Source organism: Vanellus vanellus, assembly GCF_965231255.1.
Source record: "Vanellus vanellus genome assembly, chromosome: 9".
NCBI lineage: Eukaryota > Metazoa > Chordata > Aves > Charadriiformes > Charadriidae > Vanellus > Vanellus vanellus.
Window position 1 is genome coordinate 17,160,209 of NC_138914.1, and position 27,080 is coordinate 17,187,288.

At 36.4% G+C, this 27,080-nt stretch overlaps 1 protein-coding gene across 1 annotated transcript in view; it reads right to left on the reverse strand.

Annotated features, from left to right (window-relative positions):
• Positions 1-27,080, reverse strand: part of CACNA1D (calcium voltage-gated channel subunit alpha1 D) — a gene marked incomplete at both ends in the record, with an annotated part of 205,029 nt that overhangs the window by 55,097 nt on the left and 122,852 nt on the right. The window contains 16 exons of the mRNA XM_082487992.1: positions 1,946-2,029; positions 7,893-8,003; positions 9,314-9,472; positions 10,388-10,589; positions 11,290-11,436; positions 11,685-11,737; positions 11,908-12,015; positions 12,514-12,601; positions 13,715-13,821; positions 18,530-18,589; positions 21,414-21,543; positions 23,352-23,496; positions 24,027-24,096; positions 24,721-24,790; positions 25,504-25,618; positions 26,412-26,532. Of these exons, the coding sequence (XP_082344118.1) occupies positions 1,946-2,029; positions 7,893-8,003; positions 9,314-9,472; positions 10,388-10,589; positions 11,290-11,436; positions 11,685-11,737; positions 11,908-12,015; positions 12,514-12,601; positions 13,715-13,821; positions 18,530-18,589; positions 21,414-21,543; positions 23,352-23,496; positions 24,027-24,096; positions 24,721-24,790; positions 25,504-25,618; positions 26,412-26,532 (1,770 nt within the window). The remainder of the gene's footprint in view (positions 1-1,945; positions 2,030-7,892; positions 8,004-9,313; positions 9,473-10,387; positions 10,590-11,289; positions 11,437-11,684; positions 11,738-11,907; positions 12,016-12,513; positions 12,602-13,714; positions 13,822-18,529; positions 18,590-21,413; positions 21,544-23,351; positions 23,497-24,026; positions 24,097-24,720; positions 24,791-25,503; positions 25,619-26,411; positions 26,533-27,080) is intronic.

The following is a 27,080-nucleotide window of genomic DNA, read 5'->3' on the forward strand; positions in this document are numbered from 1 at the left end:
AGCCTGCTCCTGCGCCTTTAGGACTTCCGTCTTGGAAGACATCCAGGCTTCCTGGGGTCCTTTGCCCTGGAGGACTGCCTCCCAGGGGACTTTGTCAACCAGGCTCCTGAAGAGCCCAAAGTCCACTTTCCGGAAGTCCAAGGTGGCAGTTCTGCTGACCCCCTTCCTTGCTTCTCCCAGAATTGAGAACTCTATCATTTCGTGGTCACTGTTGCCAAGACAGCCTCCCCCACAAGACCTTCCCTGTTTACAAACAACAGATCCATCAGGGCACCTTCCCTAGTTGGCTCTTTCACTAGTTGTGTTAAGAAGTTATCCCCAGTACCTTCCAGGATCTTTCTAGACTGTTCCCTCCCTGCTGTATTGTATTCCCAGCAGATGTCCGGCAAATTGAAGTCTCCCACGAGGACCAGAGCTCGCGATCTTGAGACTTCTCCCAGCCGTTTATAGAATATTTCATCTGCCTCCTCATCCTGGTTGGGCGGTCTATAACAGACTCCTACTACAATATCTGCCTTGTTAGCCCTCCCCCTGATCCTTACCCATAAACACTCAATCCCATTATCACCATCATTTAGTACAAGACATTCATAACACTCCCTGACATACAGGGCCACACCCCCGCCTCTCCTCGCTTGCCTATCCTTCCTGAAGAGTCTATAGCCATCCATGGCAGCACTATAGCTATGCGAGTCATCCCACCATGTTTCTGTGATGGCAACTACATTGTAATTACCCTGGTGTACAATGGCTTCCAGCTCCTCCTGTTTGTTGCCCATGCTACACGCATTAGCGTATAAGCACTTCTGCTGGGCTATTGGTCCTTTCTCCTTTTTACTGGAGGGAGCTGAAGTTCTGCCATCCCCAGACATCTTCCTAAGGAGCCCGGTTACGCCCCCTGTCTTTTCCAAGTCTAGTGCCAGCACCCCACTTTCAGGCTTTTTGCTAGCAACCTTGGATCTATCCCCATCCCCCTTCGAACCTAGTTTAAAGCCCTTTCAATGAGCCCCGCCAACTCCTGCCCTAAAACCCTTTTCCCCCTCTGAGCCAGGCTTTTGCCGTCTGTTGCCAGAAGGCCTGGTGTCCTGAAAAGCAGCCCATGATCAAAGAAGCACTTGCATATTTACTAAAGCACTTGCATATTTACTAAAGAACTGGTATGTATTTTGTTATCTTTCATTTACCATTTTTGTGATACAGCTTTCCTTGTTAAAACCAGCAAGTCAGACAGAAAACAGGCAGAAATCAGTATTTCCCTATCTTTTCTTTGGGAAGGGATCTTTCTGCTGTCCAAATAATCTATATGCATAATGGCCATCAGTCAAAATTTTGGTGAAAAGATGGAGTTTTCCAAATACTTTAAGAGTAATTCAAATTTCAAAACATTTACTGCAGGGTGGGAGAAGCAAAAGAAATAGAAAAAAATAAACATTCTGTTTTCCACAGTATGGAAAGCCTTACTTTCTATATGTACCCTTTTGCTATCTCATGAGATATGAATGCTAACATTGCTCCAAAAACCCAACCTCCCACAGAAAAAAAAAAAAAATCATTATTTGTTAAACTAAGTCACTGAAACAACTTACAGGATCTGGAATTATCTTGGTCAAGCTACCTACCAAAAATCACTGGGCTTCAAGTAAAACAGTAACAGAGGCTTAAATCCTTTTTTATACATAAAATGTTTTAAATATTTTCTGTACATACATAGAAAAATATAATTCTCATTATCTCACTATGCTGTGTGCATGTGCAACTATACGGGTATATAGATTTACAATATCAGCTTGTACAAACATCTATATCAATATTTCAGTCTTTGGTTCCAGGATAAAACATAGTTTTCTAAAAAAGGATTGGGGGGGGGGGGGGGTGTAAAGTTTACATTTTCTGTATTTCTTGATGACAGCAATTACTTTTTAGTGCATGAACATTTGCTACTTACATTAACTTCTGTTATAGCAATATCAACGACGCTACCAACAACAATTAAGGCATCAAAAGTGTTCCATGCATCAGTGAAATAGTGCTGTTACGACAAGCATTCAGCAGAAAGAGAGCAGAGAAAAACACAAACAGAAAGAGAGAAGAAAAGGACAGCGTTATAACACAGAAACACTCTAGGCTTTTCTGATGTACCACTATACAATCTAATCTTTCCCTTTCATAGCTAAAAAAAAAATGGTAGAAAAAAAGGCTATTTATTTCCCATATCAACATAATTGACCTATGACTGGTCTGTACTCAAACTTTAGAAACATCAGATCAAAATCTGTGACTTGTCCAGATGATGGAAATAGTGGGGAGACAGAGAAAGAGAAGTAGGGACTGGGGAAAGTAAGCTGGGGTATACTCACATCAGCTTCACTGAGAACGACGTCTACTATGCTGCCAATAACGATGAGGGAGTCAAACGTATTCCAGGCATCACTAAAATAGCCCTGAACAGAGCAGGCAGGGTGCAAACGTTTGTGATTACACATGAAATGTCAAATATTTGCATACTTCTGTTTAGTTTTGCATAAACAGAAATTAGTTAAACAAAACCTGTGGTCTAATGAGAAAACAAAACAAAACAAACAATATTGCCTACTGAAGGAAAAGCAACATATAAGTGCATGTGTGTGTATATATATACATTATATATATACATGTACAGACACACACAGACACATACACGCGCGCACACACACGCAGTACACATGCATAATACACCACCGTATAAGCACAACGTTGGCAAGCAAGCCATCATCCAAAATTGGTTTTGGACTTCTAGCAAGGCTGAGAAATTCTAACACATATACCCTAACAAGCATGACAAAATCCCTTTAATAATATTTCTACAAGACCAAGCCAATTGAAACCTCCTTAACATTAAGGACTTTATGATAGTACTACCTAAATGACTGGTAAAAATATTCAAAGGGTCAAAGCTCATCACTGGTGAATCGTGCACAATTATTAATGTCAAACTGTGCATAAATATTAGAGAACTGACAATCTTCTATTCATAAACTAGGTTTAATATAGGAACTCATACTACATTTCCAGTCAGGACCTGATTCTGTAACCAGTGAAGTCAGTGCTAGCAACCATGACATGCATTAACAATTTGTTAATGCTTTTAATGCAGCCAGTCCAATGTCTGAAAATTTATTTTCATAAATTGCTTAGTCACCTTTCTGACATTTTATGGCTTTAAATATATTCCCTATGTATATGATAATGGCAAACTGCTGCAAATGGTTATAAAGTGCTATCATACAATCAGCTGTCTATCGGTACCAAAACTGCAAGTTTGAGCAAAAAGATATTTCAGAAGAAACCTTGAGGTAGGTTCCAGGATCAATCCGTCAGCGGGAAAAAATCAAGATGGTATTACCATGTTGAAGGCAACTCTACAGATATAAGGCAAGATATGTAAGTTTTCTGCAATATGTGGATTTTGCCTAGTTATTACAGAAATTCAGAATTGCAAAAATTGCTGAATTTGCCCTTTTTCTTAGCTATATTAATTTATCAGCCAACCATGACTGAGGAATGTGCATTACATGAAAAAGGCTGAAATGTACATTTTGTACATGTACATTCTGCTTTCATGGTAATTAATTTAAAAATACTAACTTGTCAGCCACTATTGAAGCTCTAAAAAATAAATTTAGCAAAAAGTTTAAAATGATGAGCGTGCTAATCTAACCTTATGTCTAGTTAGTTATTATTACAGTTTAAGATAATGTTTTAGCTGAATAGTTTAAGTTGTTACATGTGTTGTTAGCACAGAAAAACAAAACCAGCTCCAAAATTTTTTAGAATTGCACTATTTTTCTCTCAAGGTTTTAAACTGTTAGAATTTCTAGAAACTTCACAGTTTAAAGGTTACACTCAAGTGCATCACTAGTTGAAAAAAGCTAATTTCATGCGGTAATTTGCTCTTGGAGACTGTGAGAGCTGCTACAGAAGACGACAGCTCTACAGCGTATTCTGGGAGAGTAAGCACTGAGCAGAGTCAGGAAAGCCTCATTGTGTTTCTAATGCTACTCTGAAAACACAAATTACTATAATCATTCCTTCATTTAAGGAAGGGGCTGTAAGAGGAAACTAGATCAGAGTATGATTATCACTACAGCCCTTTGTGCCACATGCTTTGGTTCTTTGGGATTAATCTTCATTTGTCTTGGGGCAAAAGCCAATGTTCATGGATTTGGGCTCCTGAACAAACATGTCCATTTTGAGACCTTCTGCACAATTCTCTATCGCTTCTTCGTTATTCATCCTGCTTCACAAGAACAAGCCATTCCCAAAGTTTCTACTAAACATCATGCTGAGCCACCTCAGTCATACTGAAATTTATAATCCTAAAGAGTTGGCAGCTGCCAACTATAGAAGGGGACCTACTCTCGTAATGTTCTTCCCGTTCATATTCCTTATTTCTCTTAAAGAAGTATCTTTCTTGATTTTAAAATAGCAATATTTATATATATACATAAAATAAGGGACTATTGGCAAACAGCAAACAGATAATCAGCACAGTCCTGAGGAGTGCTATCCATCTTCCTCTACAACAAAGGGAACCAAAAAAGATCCTCCAAATAAAGGTTAATTTCAGCTGTAGAAAAAGTGACTTTACTAGACACACTACAATATAAGGCACTGAAATAACAAATTCACATTTTGATTCAATACAGCTAAAATACTTTACACATTTATTTTATGAAACCTTTTCCATCAGTATAGACAAATATTGTTCAAAGTAGTATGTAAAGCAAAAGCATACAAATAAACAAAAAAACTAAGAGAAAATAAAGATGGTTTTGGAAAAGGGAGGAATGGACAAGTCACAGCAAATAAACATCATGCAAATAAGTTGTTTTCACCACTGCAATGACCCAAGATCGATTCACTTACTAGCCATCTTTCCTTTTTTCTTACAAAAATCTGATGTAAAACGACATGGAAAATCATTACAAGTTTAAGTAACAGCTAGCTATCGTGAAGCTGTACATACGGTATGTGTTGATGTATTATTTTAGATTTCATAATGTATTTTGTTTTCTACTGTAGTAAACCATGCTAAGTAACAGATTTTAGCAAATGTGAAGAACAACGTGAAGAAAAAAGGCCTACTCTTTTAACTTACAAGTACAAAAAATTTGTTCATTGAGAAAGGCTGAAGGATAAAATCACAAATCCTGGGGAATATGTAGGCATAGAAAATTAACACCAAAAATATGTTTCTACAGATCTACCACATCAATATTTTAGTCCTTTTAGTACTCTGTTGAAAAGCTTAGGGCCGCATTCTCCAAATTACTGTGTGCTCCAATCTCCCAGTCAAGAAGTGTGCCGGACATTCAGCATCACCTTTAATATCTATCACTTATCCAGATTTTATCTATTTCAGAGCTGGAAGGTAGTCTGCAGTACCGTGGCTTTAAACAAAACAACATAGTAGTAAGAGTATCAATAATTTATAGTAGCCTTAAGTTTGCATGACCAACAAGACCAGAAGATCACAGTTTTCATGGGACTTTTATCAACATATTAAGGGGACACTGTCAAGCAGATGAGATAAAAACTAACATGCTTTTATCTTTTCTAATTTTTACAGAGTAAGTAGTGGAGTTTCTATTTGATGCTTTGAGCATCTTCAAATAATTTTTAAAATGCACAAAATTAATAAATAAAACTGTCCATTCTGCCAGACTAGACTAAGAAACCCACCAGGGACACAAACATAGAGGAAATGAATCAGTCTTTCCTCACAGACCCTAAACGTTACGTTGGGTTTCAGATTGTTCCTACTATTATTAAATCTTAGTATCAGTTAAAGCAACTCATCATTGTTTTAAGCATGTATCTGGTTTAAAATTTAGATTACTAAAAGATACGCACATTTTGCTTAAGACTGCTGTCTGACTTGCAATTATTAATGAACTATGTAATATATGTTGCCAATAGGTGTTTTGTTAAAGAGTATCTGACAAATTAAAAAAGTTACAAACATCAAAGAATAACAGGAACAACCTTAAAGATATTTAACTCCCTTCCCTTGCTGCTAGTTAATCCCTGGCAAAACTCTGATAAATATCATGGCTTTTTAACCTTGTACTGCTAATTAACAAGTTTAAGATGTTCTGCATATATGGGGGAACAAAATTCAGGAAACGAGGACCTTTCACTGACAGTGTCTGCCCTTTAAACTCTCAGGGTTCAGAACCAGGGATCTCTCACAGTAAAAGCATCCAATCAGATAGAAAGCATGTTGCAACAGAGTTAAAACTCAAATTGTACAAAGTCTTAGAGACCGGTATTAAGACATTGGATTTGATAATGAGTAGGAAGTCTGTAATACAAATGGAGCACTGTGATTTATACACTCATGATCAAAAAAGTCAAAAGTGTGTGGAGAACCATACAAGGATTCACAATCTTCTTTCAAAGAGCAGATGATAAAATACAGCAAAGTCTTCTGAAACTTCAGTGTGAAACACGGATATAGAACAAGCAATACAAATCAGGAAACACAATCAGCATACTCATGACACTGTGGTCCACATATCTGACCTATCTCCTCTGGGGCCTCATACTGTGTCATTTTGAATGTGAAATCCTTAGCAATTAAATAAGATAGGTGACACAAAAATACAAATAAATTCATTAGAAATGTACAATGGACTGGACAGTGCAGAGCGAGACTACAGGACTGGGTAAGCATTCACCCAGAACTCCACACTTCACATTTCAACACCAGACCTCAAGTGATGTATAATTTGTTTACTTCTGTAGACAAACACAAGCCAGCTTTAAGTCAAGTAGCTCAGGCTCCACAGCCAAGCTTGTAACTAAATGCAAGCTGAATATATAGTTCTGAAAAGTATTTATACTCCACTCCATGCTGAGCTCTGGGAAGCCTTGACTATGTTGCTCTAAGTATTGGAGCTAGCCCAATTACAGATGTAGATATACCGATTACTTTACAAGAAGGGCAATGGAAAATTAGAAATACCAGCCATAAGATGGTGAGATCAGTAGACTTCAAATGGCATGACTGGCTTTTTTCAAATTCCATATATAATGAATGACAACACTTTACTTACTTACATAGAAATAAGACCAGAATAAATATGGATTTCATTGTGCTGAAAGCAAAATTTAGTTTAGTTTTTCATTGTTAGCTTTTGCACTGTATGGAGTATGAGAACTGAACAAAAAGACTGTATTAACTGTCACAGTCGGATTTTCATCTTTTTTTTCTTTCAATTAGCAATTACAGTTATCAGTTTCGCTTGCCAATCTACTTTTGAAAATGTGTCTGCGTTATTCATTTTGACAGTGTCCCTTTAAGGCAAGGAATCAGCTCCTCACTGTGGGGCTCTCTGCCAAATAGTGTGTATGTATAATTGAAAACATAAAAATCTAAAAAGGCTATTGAATATGCAAATTATTTATGTGTACCTTTTAGTAGTTGGCTATATTTTATAAAGTAAAGAAATAATTTTGCATTTTAGAACAGGAAATATAACATAACATACAGGTCTTTACTGGAGATTAACTTATTGTAAAGTTACAAATGTCATACCACGAATAGAAGAAGTGGTAATGCTTGCAACAAGAAATGATTTATCTGATTTACAAAGGGACATTTTCATTACCCCAAAATATTCCAGATCTCATCAACTATCTTGTCATATTTTTTCTGATATCTGCATTTCATTTCCTGGAGTTACATATTACATATTACCAGATTAATATTTCTGTTATGATTTCTCTGATAGATAAATGTGGGAAACGTGGGTTCTTTTTGTTCTTTGACTAATACATAGCTAATGTGAAACTTACGTTATACTTAATTCCTCTGGTGATGACCTAATTAAATCATATCTAAAACTTACCTTGGGTTTGAATGCAATCAGTTTCAAAACCATTTCAACAGTGAACACTCCTGTGAAAACCATATTCATAATGTCCATTGCATCATTAAAGAGCTTAGACTGTCCATAGTGCTGTGAATAAAAAATACGATACTTTTAAGAAGTAAAGGCTTTAAAATAGTAAGTGAAAGTAAGGCAGCCTAAGACAAAGTTGGCAAAAATGCAGCACAGGAAAATATTTTCTTGTAGTATTTATGATGCATGCCTATATTCATACAAGACTAGTTGAGTATCTCTGGTCAGGAATGGAGTTGTTTAAATCTATTCTGTTCAGGCACTAAGGGGAACAAAACTGTGATTCCTTTACATCCTAATGGAATCTTGAGAGGAATAGTTTTGAGAGGAAAACTGTTCCCTCAAAAAAGGAGTGTTAGACAACAGCATGTTCCCAAGTCTTCTATGCTAGGTTTGAAATTACATAACCTTGTGTCACACCCGCTTAGAAAGCCTGTGGTATGTTAGTCACAGAATAACACATATTGTGTAGGAGTGATATTTTTCAGAGGATACAGTGCGTGCAAGTTTACTGAAAAAAGTTGAATGGTTTTGTAAACTGAATTTGAACCATTCTTTTTCTTATCAAAATCTGAAGTAGGGAAAAGAGACAACTTGGAAAAGTAGATAAGAGAAGTAGCTGGTGAAGAACTGCATACATAATATAGGAAAATTAGAAAAAGAAAACTATATATACATGAAAAAAAAACCCTTATGCAAAATTACACACAGGTACATATAGATATACAACTAATATACGAAAACATGTTTGCGCAAGGTTTCCATTATCACACAAACCCAGAATTGCTCCATATATTAAGTTTTTAAACTTCTGAAGAGATAGACACAGAGGATAGAAATATTACAGAGTAGTTTGGGTTTAAAGGGACCTTTAAAAGTCATCCAGTCCAATCCAACCAAACACGGAGCAGAACATGTACAAAATGAACACAGAACAAGTACAGATACTACAGAGGTGAAGTAATGTTTAAAGACACTGCATAAAAGTATATATTAGATAAAAGAATCTAAGGGGTTGAGAGAAATGTTTGCTAAAATAATTAAGACTTTTACATTCTCTTCAGATTTTCTCGGGAACGCAAACATATAACACATTAAATTACACTGCAAGTACAAACTAAAGCTCAAAGAGCTAGATTAGATTAGGAAAAACTTTATCAACACCAAGCTTTTTAAACAGTCTGATTTCAGAGAACTGATGAATAGATAAGAAGCCGTCACAGAAGAGTACTAAGATCAGAGGTGGGTTTTTTTTTAATTTTACTTCATAAAGAAATACAGGTTACCATAATTGAAAGGCATTTTATCACCTATTCCTTGCCTGCAATTTATGCCAACAGCTTCAAAAGAGCTTCTGGTTTTCCTACCTGCATAGCCAAGCAAAGTGTGTTCAGCATGATGAGGACAAACATGATGTATTCAAATCCAGTAGAATTCACCACATACCAGAACTTGTACTGGTAAGGATTTTTTGGAATATATCTACGAAGAGGACGTGCCTTCAAGGCATATTCTACACACTGACGCTGTAAAAGCAAATACATCAAAAATTGTCAGAGTGTACCTAACAGTTAATCAACTGATAATACAATTAATAAGTGCAAATTGTTAAATATAAGTCTTAAAAACAGGCAGTCTATCTACTTGATATAGGTTTTTTATTATTAATTGTTAATAATCAGGTAGCTTACCAATTCTCTCACTTGGTTATTTACAGCTGTACCTAATCATACACACTACTCAGCCACATACAAAGAATCAAATAATGCTCATGGAAATTCAGAAGTGTTTCACCTTTATACCTTTCATATGTAGTAGTATAGAGTAGTATATCACAGACTGCATGTGTGTACATATACAGTGTATAGCACGACTATTAATTCATCTGTAAGTCATGCTTTGTCTTTACTAAGTTTTCAACCACCAATGTAACTGCATAGCATACAACCCTCGAGTCAGCAAAATAAATACTGAGGAAGAGTTATTCCTAAAAGTTCAGTTAAATTGCCCATCAAAATCACATCACGTATGTAGGAACTTCATGGATTTATCTCCTACTTTATTAGTGCCTGAATAGAACATTTTAACACTTTCAGACTATTCAGAACACAAAATCTATTTTTCCATTCTTATTATAAAACCTACCCCTGCCTATGGATAAGCTGGCAAGTGCTGTTTTCTTCTTAATGTGACACCAACAAGTGAGACACTAAGAAGCTAACAAGCTTAATGGAACAGCTTTCACAAGACTGGCACCTTGGGCTTACAGGCATAGGAACATACAATGACCTCAATATAAATCGATAGTATGTACTAATTCCACTTTTTTACTAAGATATGTGTTTGGTGCCCTCTTCTGACCCAAAGAAGAAAAGAAGCTCTCTGTGCATAAATAAAAAAAGAATACTTCCAAAAACTAAGAGTTCATTATTTATTTTAACCTGATTTTTGTCCAGCTCACAGTTCTTATACTCTTGTTCTCCCTGTTCTTGGAACGTAACAATCACAAACCCCACAAATATGTTCATCATAAAGAAAGCAATAATGATGATATAGATGATGAAAAAAATGGAGATCTCCACTCTATAGTTGTATACAGGTCCTACATTCTCGCCATTTGAGTCAATGGCTTTGTATAGCAGCCTGAAAAACAAACAAAATTTTATCTTTATTAGCATTAAAATGACAAAAGAGAGTAGCATACACAGACTCAGAGGACAGATTTCAAAAATGGTCTGTTTACTGTTATCTTTTTCTAGTTACTGACAGTGCTCACAAGAATATTGAAACCAGAATAATCACACCACACATTGTTATATGCTTTTTTTCAAAAGAATCAAGGTAATAACCAGATGGTTATATTTTTATCCCCCCCCCCCAAGCTATCCTCTAAGACTTTTCTTATTTAGGTAAATACTGAGTGGTAGCAGTTTGCTCTTCCTGGACCTCTCTATGCAGTGTACTATTGCCTGATTTTGTAGTAGAAGTTTTACTCAAAGGGCTAAAATTTTTGTATGAGTATTAAAGGGCATTGATGGATAAACATCTAAAAGGATTACTTCCATTAGAGCTAAAGAATAGCTAATTATAGCAAAAGTAGCTGAAAGATTAGGAATCAAACAATATAAAAGAAGTTTGCCCTTTATAGGTAGAGGTGAATGAAGAAATACAGGAAAAGTGCACAGATTCAGAAGGATAGTAGGGGTTTTTTCCTTCCTCCATTAATAAGTTTTTGTGTCATCACTTAAGACTGCTTTGTTGCCCAAAAATGCCCGGTAAATGATAAAGAACTGTTCTGGATTATGTCTTAACAATGCTATGAAAACATGGAGAATTCACTCACGCTGGCCAGCCTTCAAAAGTGGATACTGTAAAAAGGGCCATCATAGCAGACAGAACATTATCAAAGTTGAAATCACTATTTTGCCAAACCCTCTCTTTGACCATTGGATTATCAACATCTCCATCTTTATAAACGATGTATATGCCTCTGTGGGAAAGAAACAAACCATCATTAGTGAAATACATGAGTTACTCAATGCTATATTCAAAATACTTTACTTTACTCCCTCACTCAGCTTGTTTTATGTCCTTACTAACCTGTGTTTTCTGGTGTATTTAAAACTACAGTTCCAATTTATACAAACCTAAATGGCCTGACACATGCCTGCCCATATCTGCTACAGTTTAAATTATTCAAAATATGATGTGACATTCTTAGATCAAAGATGTTCTCACCGGCATTCCTCAGGATTCTGCTTTGCCTCATCGGTGCACCTGTAGAATTTTCCCTACAGGTAAAACAAAAAGCAATGACAAAATGCAGAATGTGCAAAATAAACACATTTATCCTATGATTGCTTCAGAATGGGACCACCCCAGTTCCAACACCAGGCCACCAAGAATTCAAGTCAGCTTTGATTTTCTTGGTGTAGTGTAAATTTTGAGCGTGTCTACTTACCTTGAACAGCTGCACTCCAATACAAGCAAACATGAACTGCAGAAGAGTTGTAACAATCATGATATTACCAATAGTTCTAATAGCCACAAAGACACATTGAACAACATGCTGGAAAAAGAAAAGAAATTAAAATTTCAATATGACTTGTTACTTAGTATCACAGAATACATACTGTAAAAGCCTTTTTATCACTTTCAGATTATTTTTTAAAACTATTTTTCCGTTGCCAGTATTATACCTACTACCATAATTAAACTTGTTTTCTAAATTTTTCTACAAGTCCGTTGACATAGACCCATCAAGACCAACTGACTAAAAATTACATAAGCATCATTGAAAAACCATTAAAATATTGCTCCAGCATGCTGGTTCACAGAAAGCATTACAGTCAAAATCTCCTCTCCGTGGCACTGGTGTTCCTCCACATATAAACCGCTGTAACTGTGGGCAGAATATGGCCTAACACATTTAAGATTTAGGAACTGGTTTATGTCTTTGCCCTGTGAACTCCTCTATGAAGTTCTTCTTGCCCAAGAATTTTTAACCTGAGGCAGGACTGAAGAATCAGGCCAACAGAAATATAACTTGAAAAATAAAAATAAACACCTTAAGTCCTTTTGCTCTGTTTATTGCCCTTAGAGGCCTCAAGACTCTCAAAACTCTGAGGATCTTCACAACTGAGATAGCACTTGATCTAGGGGGGGAAAAAAAAAAGTTATTCTGTTACTTTTAAGGTAACTGATTTTGTTACTAAGAATAATCTTCTTGCAAATTCCTAATAAATGAAATTTCAAAAATTTCTCAATATATACATACAAGATTTTTAAAACTATTTCTTTATTGATCCTGTATTAATATTAGAAAGTAGTATCAATCTCAAATACCATATGAATTATTTTGAATCCCGAGCAACGTGGGAATTAACAGCTCAGAAGCTTGTCTGACACTGTAATGCAGTTAAGTTTGGTCATGAGCAAAACAGTGCCCAAAGTATTTTTCAGTGTTGACAAGCACTTTCAAAGACATTGTATAAGTCCTGTGAATCAATGAATACCCTAATTTCCAACCAGCTAGAGATGAAAAGATCTCAGATGACTCACATTTTTTTTTTAAGTAGCTAGGACTGCATTTTGAGGAAATAATAGCAGACAGCCTTTTACAGAACATATTGTGAAACTGATAGCTTGTATAATAGGTGTTCCAGTACAAGCAGAATACGAAGTGGGAAGCAGTTGAGTGACACCCAGCCCTTGCTCTTTTCTAAGTCGCTAAGGGTTTCACAGATGATTTTAAATGAGGCTCAACTGCTCAGTGAACCAATAAGCACCTTCAGGCTCTTTTATTATGTTTAGCCTGATCTAAACAAAGCAAAAGAATCTCTTCACTACCGTGTACAGTCCTGATTAAGGTACAACTTCTCTTCCCTTCAAATACTGTCAAGTTACATATCCTAGTAGGTCAATGCTGAAAGAGCAAGCTCGTAGAACTAGGTTGTAGATGAGGCAATAGCACAAAAGAGGGTATATAAACCTCCTGAAGCTTCAGGTATTACTTGCTATACAATAGTGCCACGCTGCTCTTCCTTTTTCTCTTGGTAATAGTGGGAAGTAGTAATTTGTTTCCAACCCGTATTAGTAATGAGTTATGACACACTCCATACAAAGCACTACCTCTTGCCAATCCCAACCCTGAATACTCATACTGCACACCCCCACACAAAGGGGCAACAAAAGGAGCTGAAACACTGATTTCAGTATAAAACCCCAAAGCAAAAATAAATCATTCACATTGTAAGTACAGTACTTACTGAATACCAAATGATACCAAAGAAACACCCACAACCAGCAAATCCAGCAAATTAAAATAATTCCTGCAGAAGGACCCTTTATGAAGGAATGCTCCAAAAGCTGTCATCTAAAAACAGAATTGTTACATGTTTAGTCTATATTTCTATTTATTCAAATTCACATTTAGGCTGTTTACAAGACGCTTGCCTAGAGTGTGAATGCATACAATGTTATCTCACTTTCTAAAAGCAATTGAGATATAAACCAATTCCATATGTACATTAAATATTTCACTTAAATCATAGAAATTCTGCTCAAGCAACACCAGCAAATGGTTCCAAGTAACAGGACGAGGGGCAATGGGCACAAGTTAGAACACAGGAAGTTCCATTCAAACACACGGAAACAGTTCTTTACGGTGAGGGTGCCAGAGCACTGGCACAGGCTGCCCAGGGAGGTTGTGGAGTCCCCTTCCCTGGAGATTTTCAAGACCCGCCTGGATGCAGTCCTGAGTAATGTGCTCTAGGCAATCCTGCTTTAGCAGGGGAGTTGGACTAGATGATCTCTAGAGGTCCCTTCCAACTCTGATAATTCTGTGATTCTGTAAATGTATTAATTGTTTCCGAGGTCAACAAATTATATTTTTTTGTAAGAACTGATTAGGCTGAGCTGATTACACTGAATTGATTGGGCCTTTGTTAGAAAAATTACTACAAGAACCATAAAATTTCCATGCTTACTAAACAGTAAGGTCCAGATTCTGACTCCTAATCATTCATACTGTCTTCAGAACTGAAGGAGCTGAACGTGTACTGCAAAAACCTGAGTATCAAATCTGGTACAGAACCAGCACATGGCTGTCATAAGGCAGCATTAAATTATTAATTGCCTTTGGCTCAGAGGAGACATGTTAAGACCACGAGTGGTATCCCGGAATAACCTGGGATGACCCATAGATTGGTTTGTATCATGCGTAGAGAAGTGTCCGTAAGTTCGTGGTCTGAGAAGTATATCAAACATTGCTCTCCCTATTGGACTTTCTCTTCATTCTTTGCTTTCTGTGCCTAGATTAAGATGAAAGAAGCACAGAAAGGGTATCTTGTGAAGGAACCTGCATGCATCATTTATAGGTTTCATTAGGAGCCAGCGATAGAGATTATTAACTCTGGCTGCAGACAGAATCTGGGCAGACATTCTCAAGTATCGCAAAGCTGAATTTGGCTCCTGAATCTATGAATTAGAACCTTATCATAACTGATAGTATGTACCAGTTAAAAAAATGAACAGAGGAATCCAGTTAAGCCAGTCGAAGCCCAGAATCTGAACTTCAGTAGAATTTTGCATGGGTTTTTCCATAGTTATGGATTAAGACTGAAACACTGAAACTAAACTTGAAATTAAAATAAGGATACCTTTTAGTAGTCAGTTTAGGCACATGGATTCTAACTTCTTCAGCCTTAAGGTCCTCTTGAAGTACTCTCAGCTACTAATTGTTTTCCACAGGTGAGAAAACTCAGTGCCAGACAGAGAACATCTGATATTGACTGTGAATTTTAAACCCATTACTTTCTCTCCTATTCCACAAGATGGAGTGAAAAGATTTTATTTCCTTACCTCTTGCAGGAGACTATTACACTTTCAAGACTGTTCCACAATGCAGAACAGAGCTACCAATTGTTAATGGGCATCTCCTTATCTACTGTGTCACTACTTGTTTGCACAAATTTGCAGGCTTTTTGCTTTAAAAAACATCAGTGAAAGCTATACATCTGCAAAGGAATGCCAACTACAAAAGATGCAATTTTCCTGAAGGCACTTCCCTCCTTATTCTCGTGTTAAACTTTCTTTAGTCATGATCAAAATACTAAATACTCCTCAAAACTAGAAGAATAAAAATCCTAAAGCTTTAACCTGTGCTGTGACATGAGAGAGGCAATATAACTATGTTATAAAATTTCCAGTAAACTCCTAGCTCTTTTTACTTACAGCTGTACAGAATATGGCTAAGCTCATTAAACTCAGTGGGAGTTGAACAATAAAATAACCTTGAATATCAAACCTACATCTATCTACAAATACACATTTACACTGCAGTACGTTATCAGTTAGCAGCACACAAAGTTTCACGTAAAGACAAAAGTACGGATATATAGACCTGAAAATACAGGTGGAGTACCTATCTCCATCTTTATATGAAGACTCATATTTCAATCTCTACAAAACTCAGGGGAAGCATTTGAGTAAAACACTCTATAGCAAATCATTCTATCTTTTGCACAGATCAAGACCAAAGCGAGCTGTAGAGCAGATTTGCAGTGGAGAGCGCTGTCACACAGCCTTCAGCAGAACAGACACTCTCTGAGCCAAGCACCTGGGGCACCACCAGTGCTGCTCTTTTCCTCCTACCTGCAATTCCACACCACTGGGGACTGGTTTAAATGGTGTGGGATTAGCACAGCTGGGGTAAGGTTAATAGCACAAGGCCCTAACCTGATCTTTGCTCTGATGTTTTCATGTTTCCCAAGAACTGCAAACAGGTCGGTAAGCTGGATTTGAATGCCATGAAGGGGTTACAGAAGAGAATTCTTAAATGCTTTATAGACTGATGTTGCAGTTTTTCCGTTATTCATATCCTCGCTTATATACACAACACCATATAATTGTGGAAATCCTCACGTCGGCAAAGCAGTCAATAAAATAGAGCACAGAGGGACTCTCCACATGCTGAGAGTTATTCTGTTTTAACACTTGTTTTTTGGACAAGTTTCTTGGCTGCAGCTGATAATATTGCCTGTGGTTATCTTAACTTCAGTTTCATATACTTTTTGCCTGGAAATTAAGGAATGCTATTGTTACTTCAGGTCTAGACTTGTATTTACTCCTTGCAGAACACACGCAGCTTCTGAACGACAGACACTGTGGAAAGCACAGCGCAAAACCCAGCACAGAAAACACGGAGGCCTCCAGCCATAAGCAAGCAAAGCCAGTGTCTGAGACATGTTAGTAAAGCAGGCACTGTATACGTATGTGTCTCATGTTCTGGTTGTCCATTACATTTTTTATGGTACAATTTATTTTCCTTCATAAATACATGTGAGTGTACTGCAGGGCAGAGCTTCCAGGAGAAACTGGAGTCAGGAGCATCAACATTTTTGGCTACGATGGGCCTTCTTGTTCCTTTGTAATATTTTACTATGCCAGATTTCAGCAGCCCAGACTCTACTGCTTCCTGCCTCCCTTGAATAACTGTTGAGTTGGTCAGTGTCAGCATCTTTTGCAGTTAGTAGAAATGTTGCTTTTCTTAACACATACAGTTATGCCTCTTTAAGCCATGTTTTACAATTCCTCTTTCTCCTACAGAAACACAATTGGAACTGCAAGGACTATACAACCTGCTATTCAGAGCACGTGGATGTTTTCAGACTCTTCTGCCGCAGAAATGGTGGTAACATATTTTGTTATGGCTTCTCAAATTCAGAGCTGGGAACTAGTTTGATCTAATGCTACAGTTCTTTTCAGTGCTTTGCTCTTTCCTTTAGCTTGGCCTTTCTCTAGCAAAAAAAAATATGGATATTTACTTGAGAATGCCATAAATGTTGTAAGATTAATCAATTCTACAGCAAGCTCCTCACTGCTGACAATGAGAAATAAGGGGATAAATGTAAGTCTGGGAGAATATTTGCAAGCATAAAAATAGTCTACTACTTACAGTACAGCTTATCTTGTAAACAGCCCAAATATTGCAACAATTAGTATTAATCAAATCTCATTCTGAAGAGTATGCACAGCAATATGAGCAAAAGCTGGGAGAAGAGTTTTTGTTAAGCTTAATCTTCAACTGTAAATGCAAAGTTTATGTACAGATTCTTAGTGTAATAGAAATTGGTAAGTGTATAGATCAGGGTTACTCAACCAAAAATGAAACTTTTAGGAATCATGGATAATTTTCTGAAAAAATATTTCACAAATTCCCACCAAAAATTTTTATTTCTTTGTTCAGCATTTTCTCCCACATGAACCTAATCCTCAGTTATACAGCTTCTTTGCCAGAGTAAGCATCATACAACTAAAATCTGAGTAACCCCAATGAATATTCTTGATAATCAGTACACAAACCATACATTAAAATGCCAATTTTTGACTCATGCATGGGTAATACATTTAAGCAAGCATATTTATGCCTTTCTGTGTATTTAAATGTATGCCCAAGATAAATGCAAAGTATCTTAGTGTATAGATATATAAACGCAAGATATCTTGCAAGTCCTATTGCAAGAAAATAGTTATCTACTATTTTAGCTCTGTGAATATAGTTCAGCAAAAGAAATGAGAAATTACATGCTCCCTCCTTAAAAGACTGATTATCTCTTCTGGAAATGCCAGAGCAAGGAGAAGGAAAAGCTCATGCGCAGCGAATTATTTTTCCCTTTTCTGACAACTGTAAGTTTAAAAAGGGTAAAAAATGAATTATTAAATTGATGTAATGATAAAAAAATCAGCTTCTTCATGCACCCAATGGTAAAAAATAACCAATCAAAACTATAAGGAACTGTCAAATAAAAAAATCCTCTGGTTTAAAAAAAGTTTAGCTTTGATCGCTTAGAGAAAAGGCGAAGAACACTTCAAGTGCCTTTTCTTGGCAGGTGACACACAAGGAAAGTCCTTTTAAACAAACTTCCTTTAAAAACCTGTTACCTTCAAAATGATCTCAAATGTAAACATACTAGTGAAGACATAATCTGCATACCCTAGGATCTGGAAGGTAAACAAAAAGTTACAAACATTATTGCTAAAGCTGCTTTTGAGCTAACAAGGATCAATTAACAATGCATTACCTTTAACAGGATTTCAACAGTAAAGATGGCTGTGAAAGCATAGTCAAAGTAACCAAGTATCTGCAAGGTATAATATGTGCCACAGTAAGAAATCCATCTATTAAATTTTTACAATTTAGACCACATGCACAACAACACCTGAATTAGTCTAAGTAGGTAAACGGGGAATTTAGACAATGTAGTTTAAAATTCCAGCTATTGTGCAACCATTTTTATTTACTTAAAAATTTATCAGATGTCACCTTTCTTAGATATTTGATTTCATTACTAAAGAGTTAACAGGACCCAACAGGCAACACTTTCTTTCAATTCAGACTTTCCTCTATCAGCTTTCACAGGTACTTTCTTCAGCCTTTAGTAGAGATACAGAATCTTACGCAAAGAATAAATAGTTCTTAATAATAAATATTTTCTTTTTTTACCAATGTATTGCATCAAAAAATAAAGCTTCAATGGATGCTTCTAGATTACACATCATTCTACATTCTGCTACATAGTATTGTTCCTGTATAGATGAGGCTAGAATGTCACAAAGCAAATGAATGAATAACTAAATTACTTAAAATCAGCACTACAACTCTTTATTCTTGAACCTGGAAGATACAGCAGTGATTTACTTGTAGGAAATTTAAAAGAACCCACAACAGTTGCATAGTGATATGCAAACTTTTAAAAAGGTTGTGGAAGTGATACTGACCTCACTGCTGTCGACAGGAACACTGCCATATATTTCACTACAACCAAGATTTCACCTTTTCAAGGTGGCCAGATCGCTAGCACCTAATTTAGTGATCAACATGCACTACGGTAGTGTACTCGTTTGGTTTCAAGGATCCAGCAATCCAAATAGCAAACAGTTGTGCACAGAAACATATTTCCTGTGATTCAGCAAGTAATAAAATGGCAAGGAGAAATAAAATAGAAACAATGAACAAAGAAAGTATTCTTATTAGATCACAAAAAGGAAGTAATTTTTCCCCATGTTCAGTTGAAGATCACATCCTTCTGTCCCTTGCTGTGGCTGAAAAAATAGGCATATATTAAAGCCATTTAACAAAGATTAATCAGTAAGGAATTCATTCTAGAGTTTAAAAAAAATAAATATGTAAAGTATTCCAGTTTGTAAACTTTCATACCCCTGCTGATTGAAGGAACATGATCATTCAAGGTAATAACAAGAAAAATTCACAGGTCTGGTGCATTTGTGAATATTACAAGAGGGCAATGCCGTCCTGAAATCACTCACACGTTTTTCCTGTGTCCCAAATAGGAATAATTGTTTCAGTTACCACCACTCTCCAGTTATATTTTTCTAGTACTCCTCTAGTTACAAAACAATTATCAGCCCTTCAAGCCATTTCTACAATAACAATTCCAGTATTGCCCACCAGCTCTGTTATTCATTAGTGTGATTTATTCATAAGAGTGCACTTGTCCAATTTTATAGATACGGGAAGCACACAGCTCTGCTGAATAGTACATGAAGAGTGGCTTTGTGCTTTGACCTTTTTTTACCTTTGGAGAAAGTTTCAGCTTTTTTGTTTTTACTAATATTACTGAAAAAATGTTCAGAGAATGTCAACAGCCAAAAGAAGACTTTCAGAGGCTGCATCTACACTAGGAAGAACTAGAGGGATACAACCTCTACCTAGTAGGCCCACCTTTCCTGTAAGAGGCAGAAGAATTTCTCTAACTCCATGGCAATCTTTACAGATCATATCTAAAACAGGAGAGGCGTGCAAGTTCTGTCAAAGTATCCCAAAAGTCCCCACAGACTATTACCAAGTTGCATCATCTCAGCTATTTCATACCTAATCTAAAGCATGCACAACTCACAATAACATGAGAGGTTTGCTTCACCACTCATACAAGTGCAACAAGTGTAAGACAAACATTAGCAGTCATGAGAGTGGAGTTATTTTTGCTTCTCTGTCTAATAATTGTGCATTTAAGTAACAGGCAAGTCTTCCACTATATTAAGAACTTAAAATGGAGGATTCAGGAATTTTTTTTAGAACACAGATGTTTACTTACTACATAATCTACACTTGTATTGAATAATGGAGACATTTATGAAATGAAAATTCTTACAAATATTTTGTTTCTATAAGTATATCTAAAACAGGATGCAAAAACACTTCCAAATTTTCGGGTTTGTATATAGGCTGAAACGGCATTTGACTGTGAATCAAGGCAAGAGCTGGGCATGCTCCGATCCTCAGCTTACACGTGGATTTAGAAAAAAGTGAAACTTGTTTAGACAATTAGACAATCAGGAATCCAAGGATCTTTGGATCCAATGTGGTGGTACTCAAACTCATTAGTGTGGCCACACTAGTTTCTTTGAAAGAAAAGGTAGTAACCTTATGAAGGTACACACTCACCAACAGAATGATACCTTGAGTTCCCCAAGACCATATAATAGAGTCAATGATGGAGAAGAGAGGACAGGTCAGAGACTATACCCTATGTTATGAACAGTGATAATTTTAACTGGTACTTTTAAACTAGTGTCAAACACCGAGAGGCACTAAGAGTGATTCAGGAAACGTGCATCAGGTACACCAGCTGAAAATTATGAAAAAATATGAAAATTATAAAGATTATGCTCAGCTTGAGCGTATTTTATTCTGATATATTAATAGCCAACAAAGGAAAAACACTATGTACCTAATAAAGGGTTCTAATACCTATGAAGTTCCACCAATAAAGTTAATTGTCTTTGAAGATTTATGTTTTTTTAAAGCAAAGAATTACAAATGTATGACTTGAAAAAGGAAAAGAAAGTTTCTTAACTTGAAAATTAAAAACCGGGCACTAGTCCCAAAGGATTGTTATCCTGTGAGGATATATTTATCTTCAGACATAAAAATGAAGTGCTTACATTATTTCGAAAAGAGTGGCTGCGAATTGGATCTTCTGCTGCTAGGGAAACACTGCTCAGCATGATGAAGACAAGGATGAGATTGGTAAAGATGTGGTGATTGATGAGTCTGTGGCATCCCACTCGAATTCTGAAGAAGAGATACAAAAATATACCATGTGTGCAAATAGAATTCAGCAGATGGCTAATATACAACATGTTTTCTATTACTCTGCCAACAATGACAGAACAGAGCAACCACCAGAAGCTAAAAGCAGTGCAAATGCTGAAGTTATTGCTCTCATTTCTAAAAATGTAAATAAAGCCAAAATCCAATCCACCTGTAGTGAAGATGCACTTATCAAAGGAATCTGAGAGGACTTCCCAGCTCCTGTTGTTTTTCAATGGGTTATGAATGCCACTACAAGTTCCAGTGTTTATACCACTGTGCACATACAGAGGCCGACGTCAAAAGTACCAATGCGAGATAATAAATCATTTCAGATCCCTAGATTGATTTGATTCTTATTAAAGCCGTTAAAAATACTCATACAGTAAGATGTGGCTTAGGCTGCAGATTTCATTGTGCTACTTAAGAGACTCAACCCAAATCAGAATCTCCTGTGAAGATTTTCTATAGAATTATAGGACAAGTGGGTGTCAAAGATTACAGAGCTGCTAAGTTTCAGCCATGTAATGTGAAGCAAAACAGTACATATGCTTAGAGTCACTGAGCCCAAAGTTATTACAAATGCTATTGAGGACCTTGCTAGAGCAGGTCCGGGATTAACTTGGCAAAAAGGCAGGATCAGGTTCGTAACTGACTAACACTGAAGTTGCCTAAATTTTGCTGAAGAATCAGAAGGTACTTGAGGAAAATTTGTTCTCCTGTTATTAAGTAGATGATTTGAGTATAGTGTATCTTAGTTAAGACGGCCATTTTGGCCTGAGAATATGTAGCATTAATTGCGGCCAAAAGCAATTTGACATGTTCAACAAATCTAATGTTTTTGCATTCAGCACCCAAGTTCTTAAAATTACCAGTTTAAATGTCTTTCTAGTTCATTTGAAAATTCTGAAGTGTTAGACAACCCATGTAATGAATAAGATACAAGCCCAAAACATTGTATCTTGATCATCACACTGTCTTCTAAACTTAATTGTGATGACCTCTACCACTGAGAAGATAATATTCTCCCATGCCAAATAATTCTTAAGCTTGCTTCTAAGACTGCTCATTAAATTGCTATATATAAATGTAATAGCTATGATCAGTCTGTAAGAACTGAATTTAGTTCACTTGCTCACTTCCATCCAACCATCAGTAATGACTTCTAGTGATTACTGAAGCACACTTTCTTCATCAGTGCAGAACTTCAAATGCTCCAGAGTTAGACCAAGCAGTAAAACATTCCAATTCCCCCCCAAATCCAACTATTACTGTTCTTGATTTTTGAAATCATTTGTCCTTACTTTCAATGTTTGCTTGAATCTGGGAAAATCCTGTTACCCCAAAAGAAATATATACATCCTTTCTCCTTCTTTTCTGTTTTTCTCTCTTATTTTCTCTTCTCCTTCCTCATCTGTATTGGTCCACAAAGGTTCCTAAGGTTACTAGGAATCCTATCTCATGTAGGAGATGCTCAGATCTTATGCCACACCTTTTATATCCAGTGACTAACATATCAAATAACTAATATCCACTAAAGGGTATTTTTCAGACATGTGCAGACTTGACAGACTATATGTACAAAATGCTATTATCTTCAACAGTGGGAAGGAAATTTATATATATATTTATCAAGTTCTTTTCATTTACCAAGCGATTCAGAAAATTTGTTCTGAAAATCCTCCTGTTGAAGATACTGGAGTTCCATTCCTAACCTCACTGGAAATAAGCTGTTCCTTCACTACTAAATCTTGATGGACTAAAACAGTATTTTTCAAAATTATATTTACGGATTGGTGCTGCTGAAAATGAAGAAGGCACTCCCTTCAGGGATCGGTGTTATCTTCTCCTTCATATTTAGTTCCGATATTCTACGGGGACGTGGGCCTGCTGGTACCTCTGGTTCATCCTCCTCATCTTCTTCATCTTCACCTACTTTAAATTAAACACTTTTTTACTATAAAATTAAAAGCATTTAGGTTTTTTTCATAACAATATATGGCTTATAGGAAATATACATTCATAGCATGGCTTTAAAAAATCTATGAATCAATATATATAACATGCATATAGTTGTCATGAGCCTATATACATGTTTACGTGCATATGTGGGTGTGTGCATAAGTGCCGTGACTGCACTAAGAGACTTTACTGTCCCTGACTAGCCTCACCTGGGGTCTCCATTAACATCCCTTACACGTGGGCTCTGGAGCCCCAGTTAAGCTCAGCCCCTGACCTTCAGTCCATGCCTGAGCTATGTTGTGGGGGTGCTGAGCTTTGTGCCGTGGCTGAGCAAAACCAGGAAAAGATAATACTCAGCAGTTTACAGGCCCATTTATCCACTGGTAACAAAGCACACCTTCACCAACTTCAAAGGAATTGATTCAGTGTTCAGCAAGAGCAAGTTTAGGATATTTTAGCCAACAAACTTAAACATGTTTGTCTTCTGGTTGGTATTCACATACCTGGTACATCACAAGGTGGATAGGGATCTTTGTCCTCATCCTCTCCTTCTCCATATTCAGCAATTGTCACCTACAGCAACGAAAGGGATGCACAAGAACAATAAATTCAAATATAGCTTGGAGCATAAAGTTTGACAGAAAGCAAACCAAATAAGCCTCTGAAGTCAGGGAAGTGATCCCTATGCTTAGTCTGAGCTTTCTGAAACAGGGTAACTCTGAGAACAGAGGAAAGCTGACAGTTTAATACACATTTTTTAAAAATTATTTTTCTATAGTATCCACATTCTTCCGGCTGTGTAGATCACGAGTACATAAATAACAGGCTTTGGTACAAATTACCAAGAATGTTTGAACATTCTACTAAAAGTTTATCATTCACTAATCTTTTCCATTGGATTTATCAGGCAAAGTACCTACAGGGATCCTAAAATAACATCAGAGTTTTCTAACATTAACTATTTCATGTTTTAAGAGCTTTCCTTCTCAGGATATCCTGAAACCAAAAGGTTTTTCTGGGTTAAGAGATTCTGTGAGGATGAAAAGCATCAGAACTTAGTTTCCTTCACCTGGAAAAAAATGTAGGGATAATGGGTTCATAAAAGAAATTGTAACAACGCACAGTAGTCTTGAAAAGCACTCAGTAGCAAAATTAGTAAAACTGCTTTGTAGAAGAGACAATTTTTAGAATAAACACCTTACTATCCTTGGGCTTCTTTTGGTCACCTTCTGACTTCTCACTTTTTTTATTTTCCAGACTCTCTTTTCTACAAAACAATACAACAACAATTACAAAGCACGTCATGTAAAGACAGAAGATTTTAAGTGAACTATACCCATTCTATGAAAAGTTAAGAAGGCATACATAAAATCATATAATATTTAAAATTATTTGCACAGCCGCAGGTCTCAAAGCAATAAAAATCTATTACATTTGAATGCAATGATCCAGTTAAAAGATTATCATTTTGAATATAATTCCAGAAGCAAATCCCTAAAAAATTCAATGCATGATCATTACTCCTTTCTAGAGGGATAAACTGTGCCCTTGGACTCATACAAACAACTGGCTTTGACTTCAATAGGCCTGCACCGATTTCAAAGGAAAGTTTTCTTCTTGTCTATATAAGGCTTAGAGATCTCATTCCACAGGGAGCTGTGCACTGGCAACAACAGATACATTCTCATTCTAATTGTGCAATAAATTCTACCATTGCAGTGTTTAAATATCAGTTGTCTTATCATTATGTCCTTAATTCACCACATTTTCCCAATTTACTGCCCAACTTTTATCTAAAATCATATTAATGGAGTCTTAGTTTAATATCTAGGTAAATGCTTTCACTTTTTTTTTTCCTGACTCCAATCAATCTTGAAGATGGTAAAGATATTTATATAAAGTAAAGAAAATCCTTATGAAAGAATTCGGTACCCTCCTCCTTCCCTCTCCTGCTTTTTCAACACGCCTGTGCTATTTTACCTCGCGTTCTTTTTCCTTTCTTTTTCTTCAGCTTCTTCTTTCTGAGCTGTATTTAGACTTTCAGCATCTGCCAAGTTATCCACAGCAATGGCCAAGAAGACATTTAGCAAGATATCTATTTCAAATCATTTTAAGGACATTATGCCTTAACACAACTTGTTTGGTTTATTATAAACATAAACACTGACAATGCGAGAGACATAAAACGCATGTTCCCAACCTACAGCGTAGAGATCTGTGATGCTGGAGCACAGTGCAAATAACATTCATTTAATGGACTAGATTAATACTGGGTGTAAAACAAGCAGAGATCCATTAGGGTCACTGATTTTAAAATAGCAGAACGCTTGACGTATTTTTTAAATAAACAAAGTTTAACTTTATGCTAGCCTGAGCAAGTTTCAAATATGAAACATTATCTATTAAAAGTGAAGACTGCTCTGGCATTTTGAAAAATTTATAATGCACTATTTTCTGTGTTTACAACAATCTATATAAAATTCTGTACTTCAGTCCATAAGAGTTAAGAACAAATACTAATATAAGTACCATATAGTACAGAAAACAGAGTAATTTTGCCCTTTTATCACCTCCTGACCTTTCAAGAACTTCTGAGAACGACACTAGTTTCTGTTGCTACATGGGGCCAAGGAAGTATTTCCAGTACACTGATGGCAGGGAAGGGGAACGCTTCAGCAGGTTTAATCCTAACAGATTAATCCTACTTGATTAATCCTAATTCCTCCATGCATATTTTTCTCATCTGGTCCCTGCACTATACAATGGGTCAGTGGCTCCACTGTCAGTGTGTGTCAGAATTAACGGGGCTATACCTCCTAGAGAAATCTTGCATACGTCTCCGGCACACGGCCCCATTTGGAGATGTTTCCAGTGACTGCAAAGGATACAGTTACCACAGATGAAGAGGATAATGAAATATATACAGACTATCATGCCTGATGATGATGGGCCACCATATGCCATTATGCCATCATACATAACGGCATTCCAGTCTTCACCTGTTAGAATCTAAGAAGCAGGTATATTATTAGTAACTCAACATCAAAAACAGCAACAGAGAAATACATCTCCTCTGACCACAATACACAATAAGGCTAACCTTCTGTATACATAAAGCAATGCCATAACCTTTTCATGAATTGTTTTAAAATTTCCATTTAAATAAGCATCTCCTGAAAGCGTTGGTTTAACTGTACTAGTTTTTATTTTATGCTATGCATTTACATCACTGGACTTCAAAGACAAAACCAATAAAAATAGAAGCCTATAAATGTATTGATTTTGGCACGCAAAAGAGCCCTGACTTTCAATGACACATATGTAGTAATGCCCGCAAATGCTCATCACTCTCAAAAATCAGGTTAGTGTATGTTTCAAGGTTCTCTTTTTTTTTTTTTTTTTTCTTTTTAAATAGTGGCCACAAATAATTTCTAGTGTATGCCATTTGTTAGTCCTGCAAATTGGTCAACCCAATTTCGGTTTTAACAGGGACTGGCCACCTTATCATAAATTATATAATACACGTACCACACACATACACCACTGTTAGAGCTTTT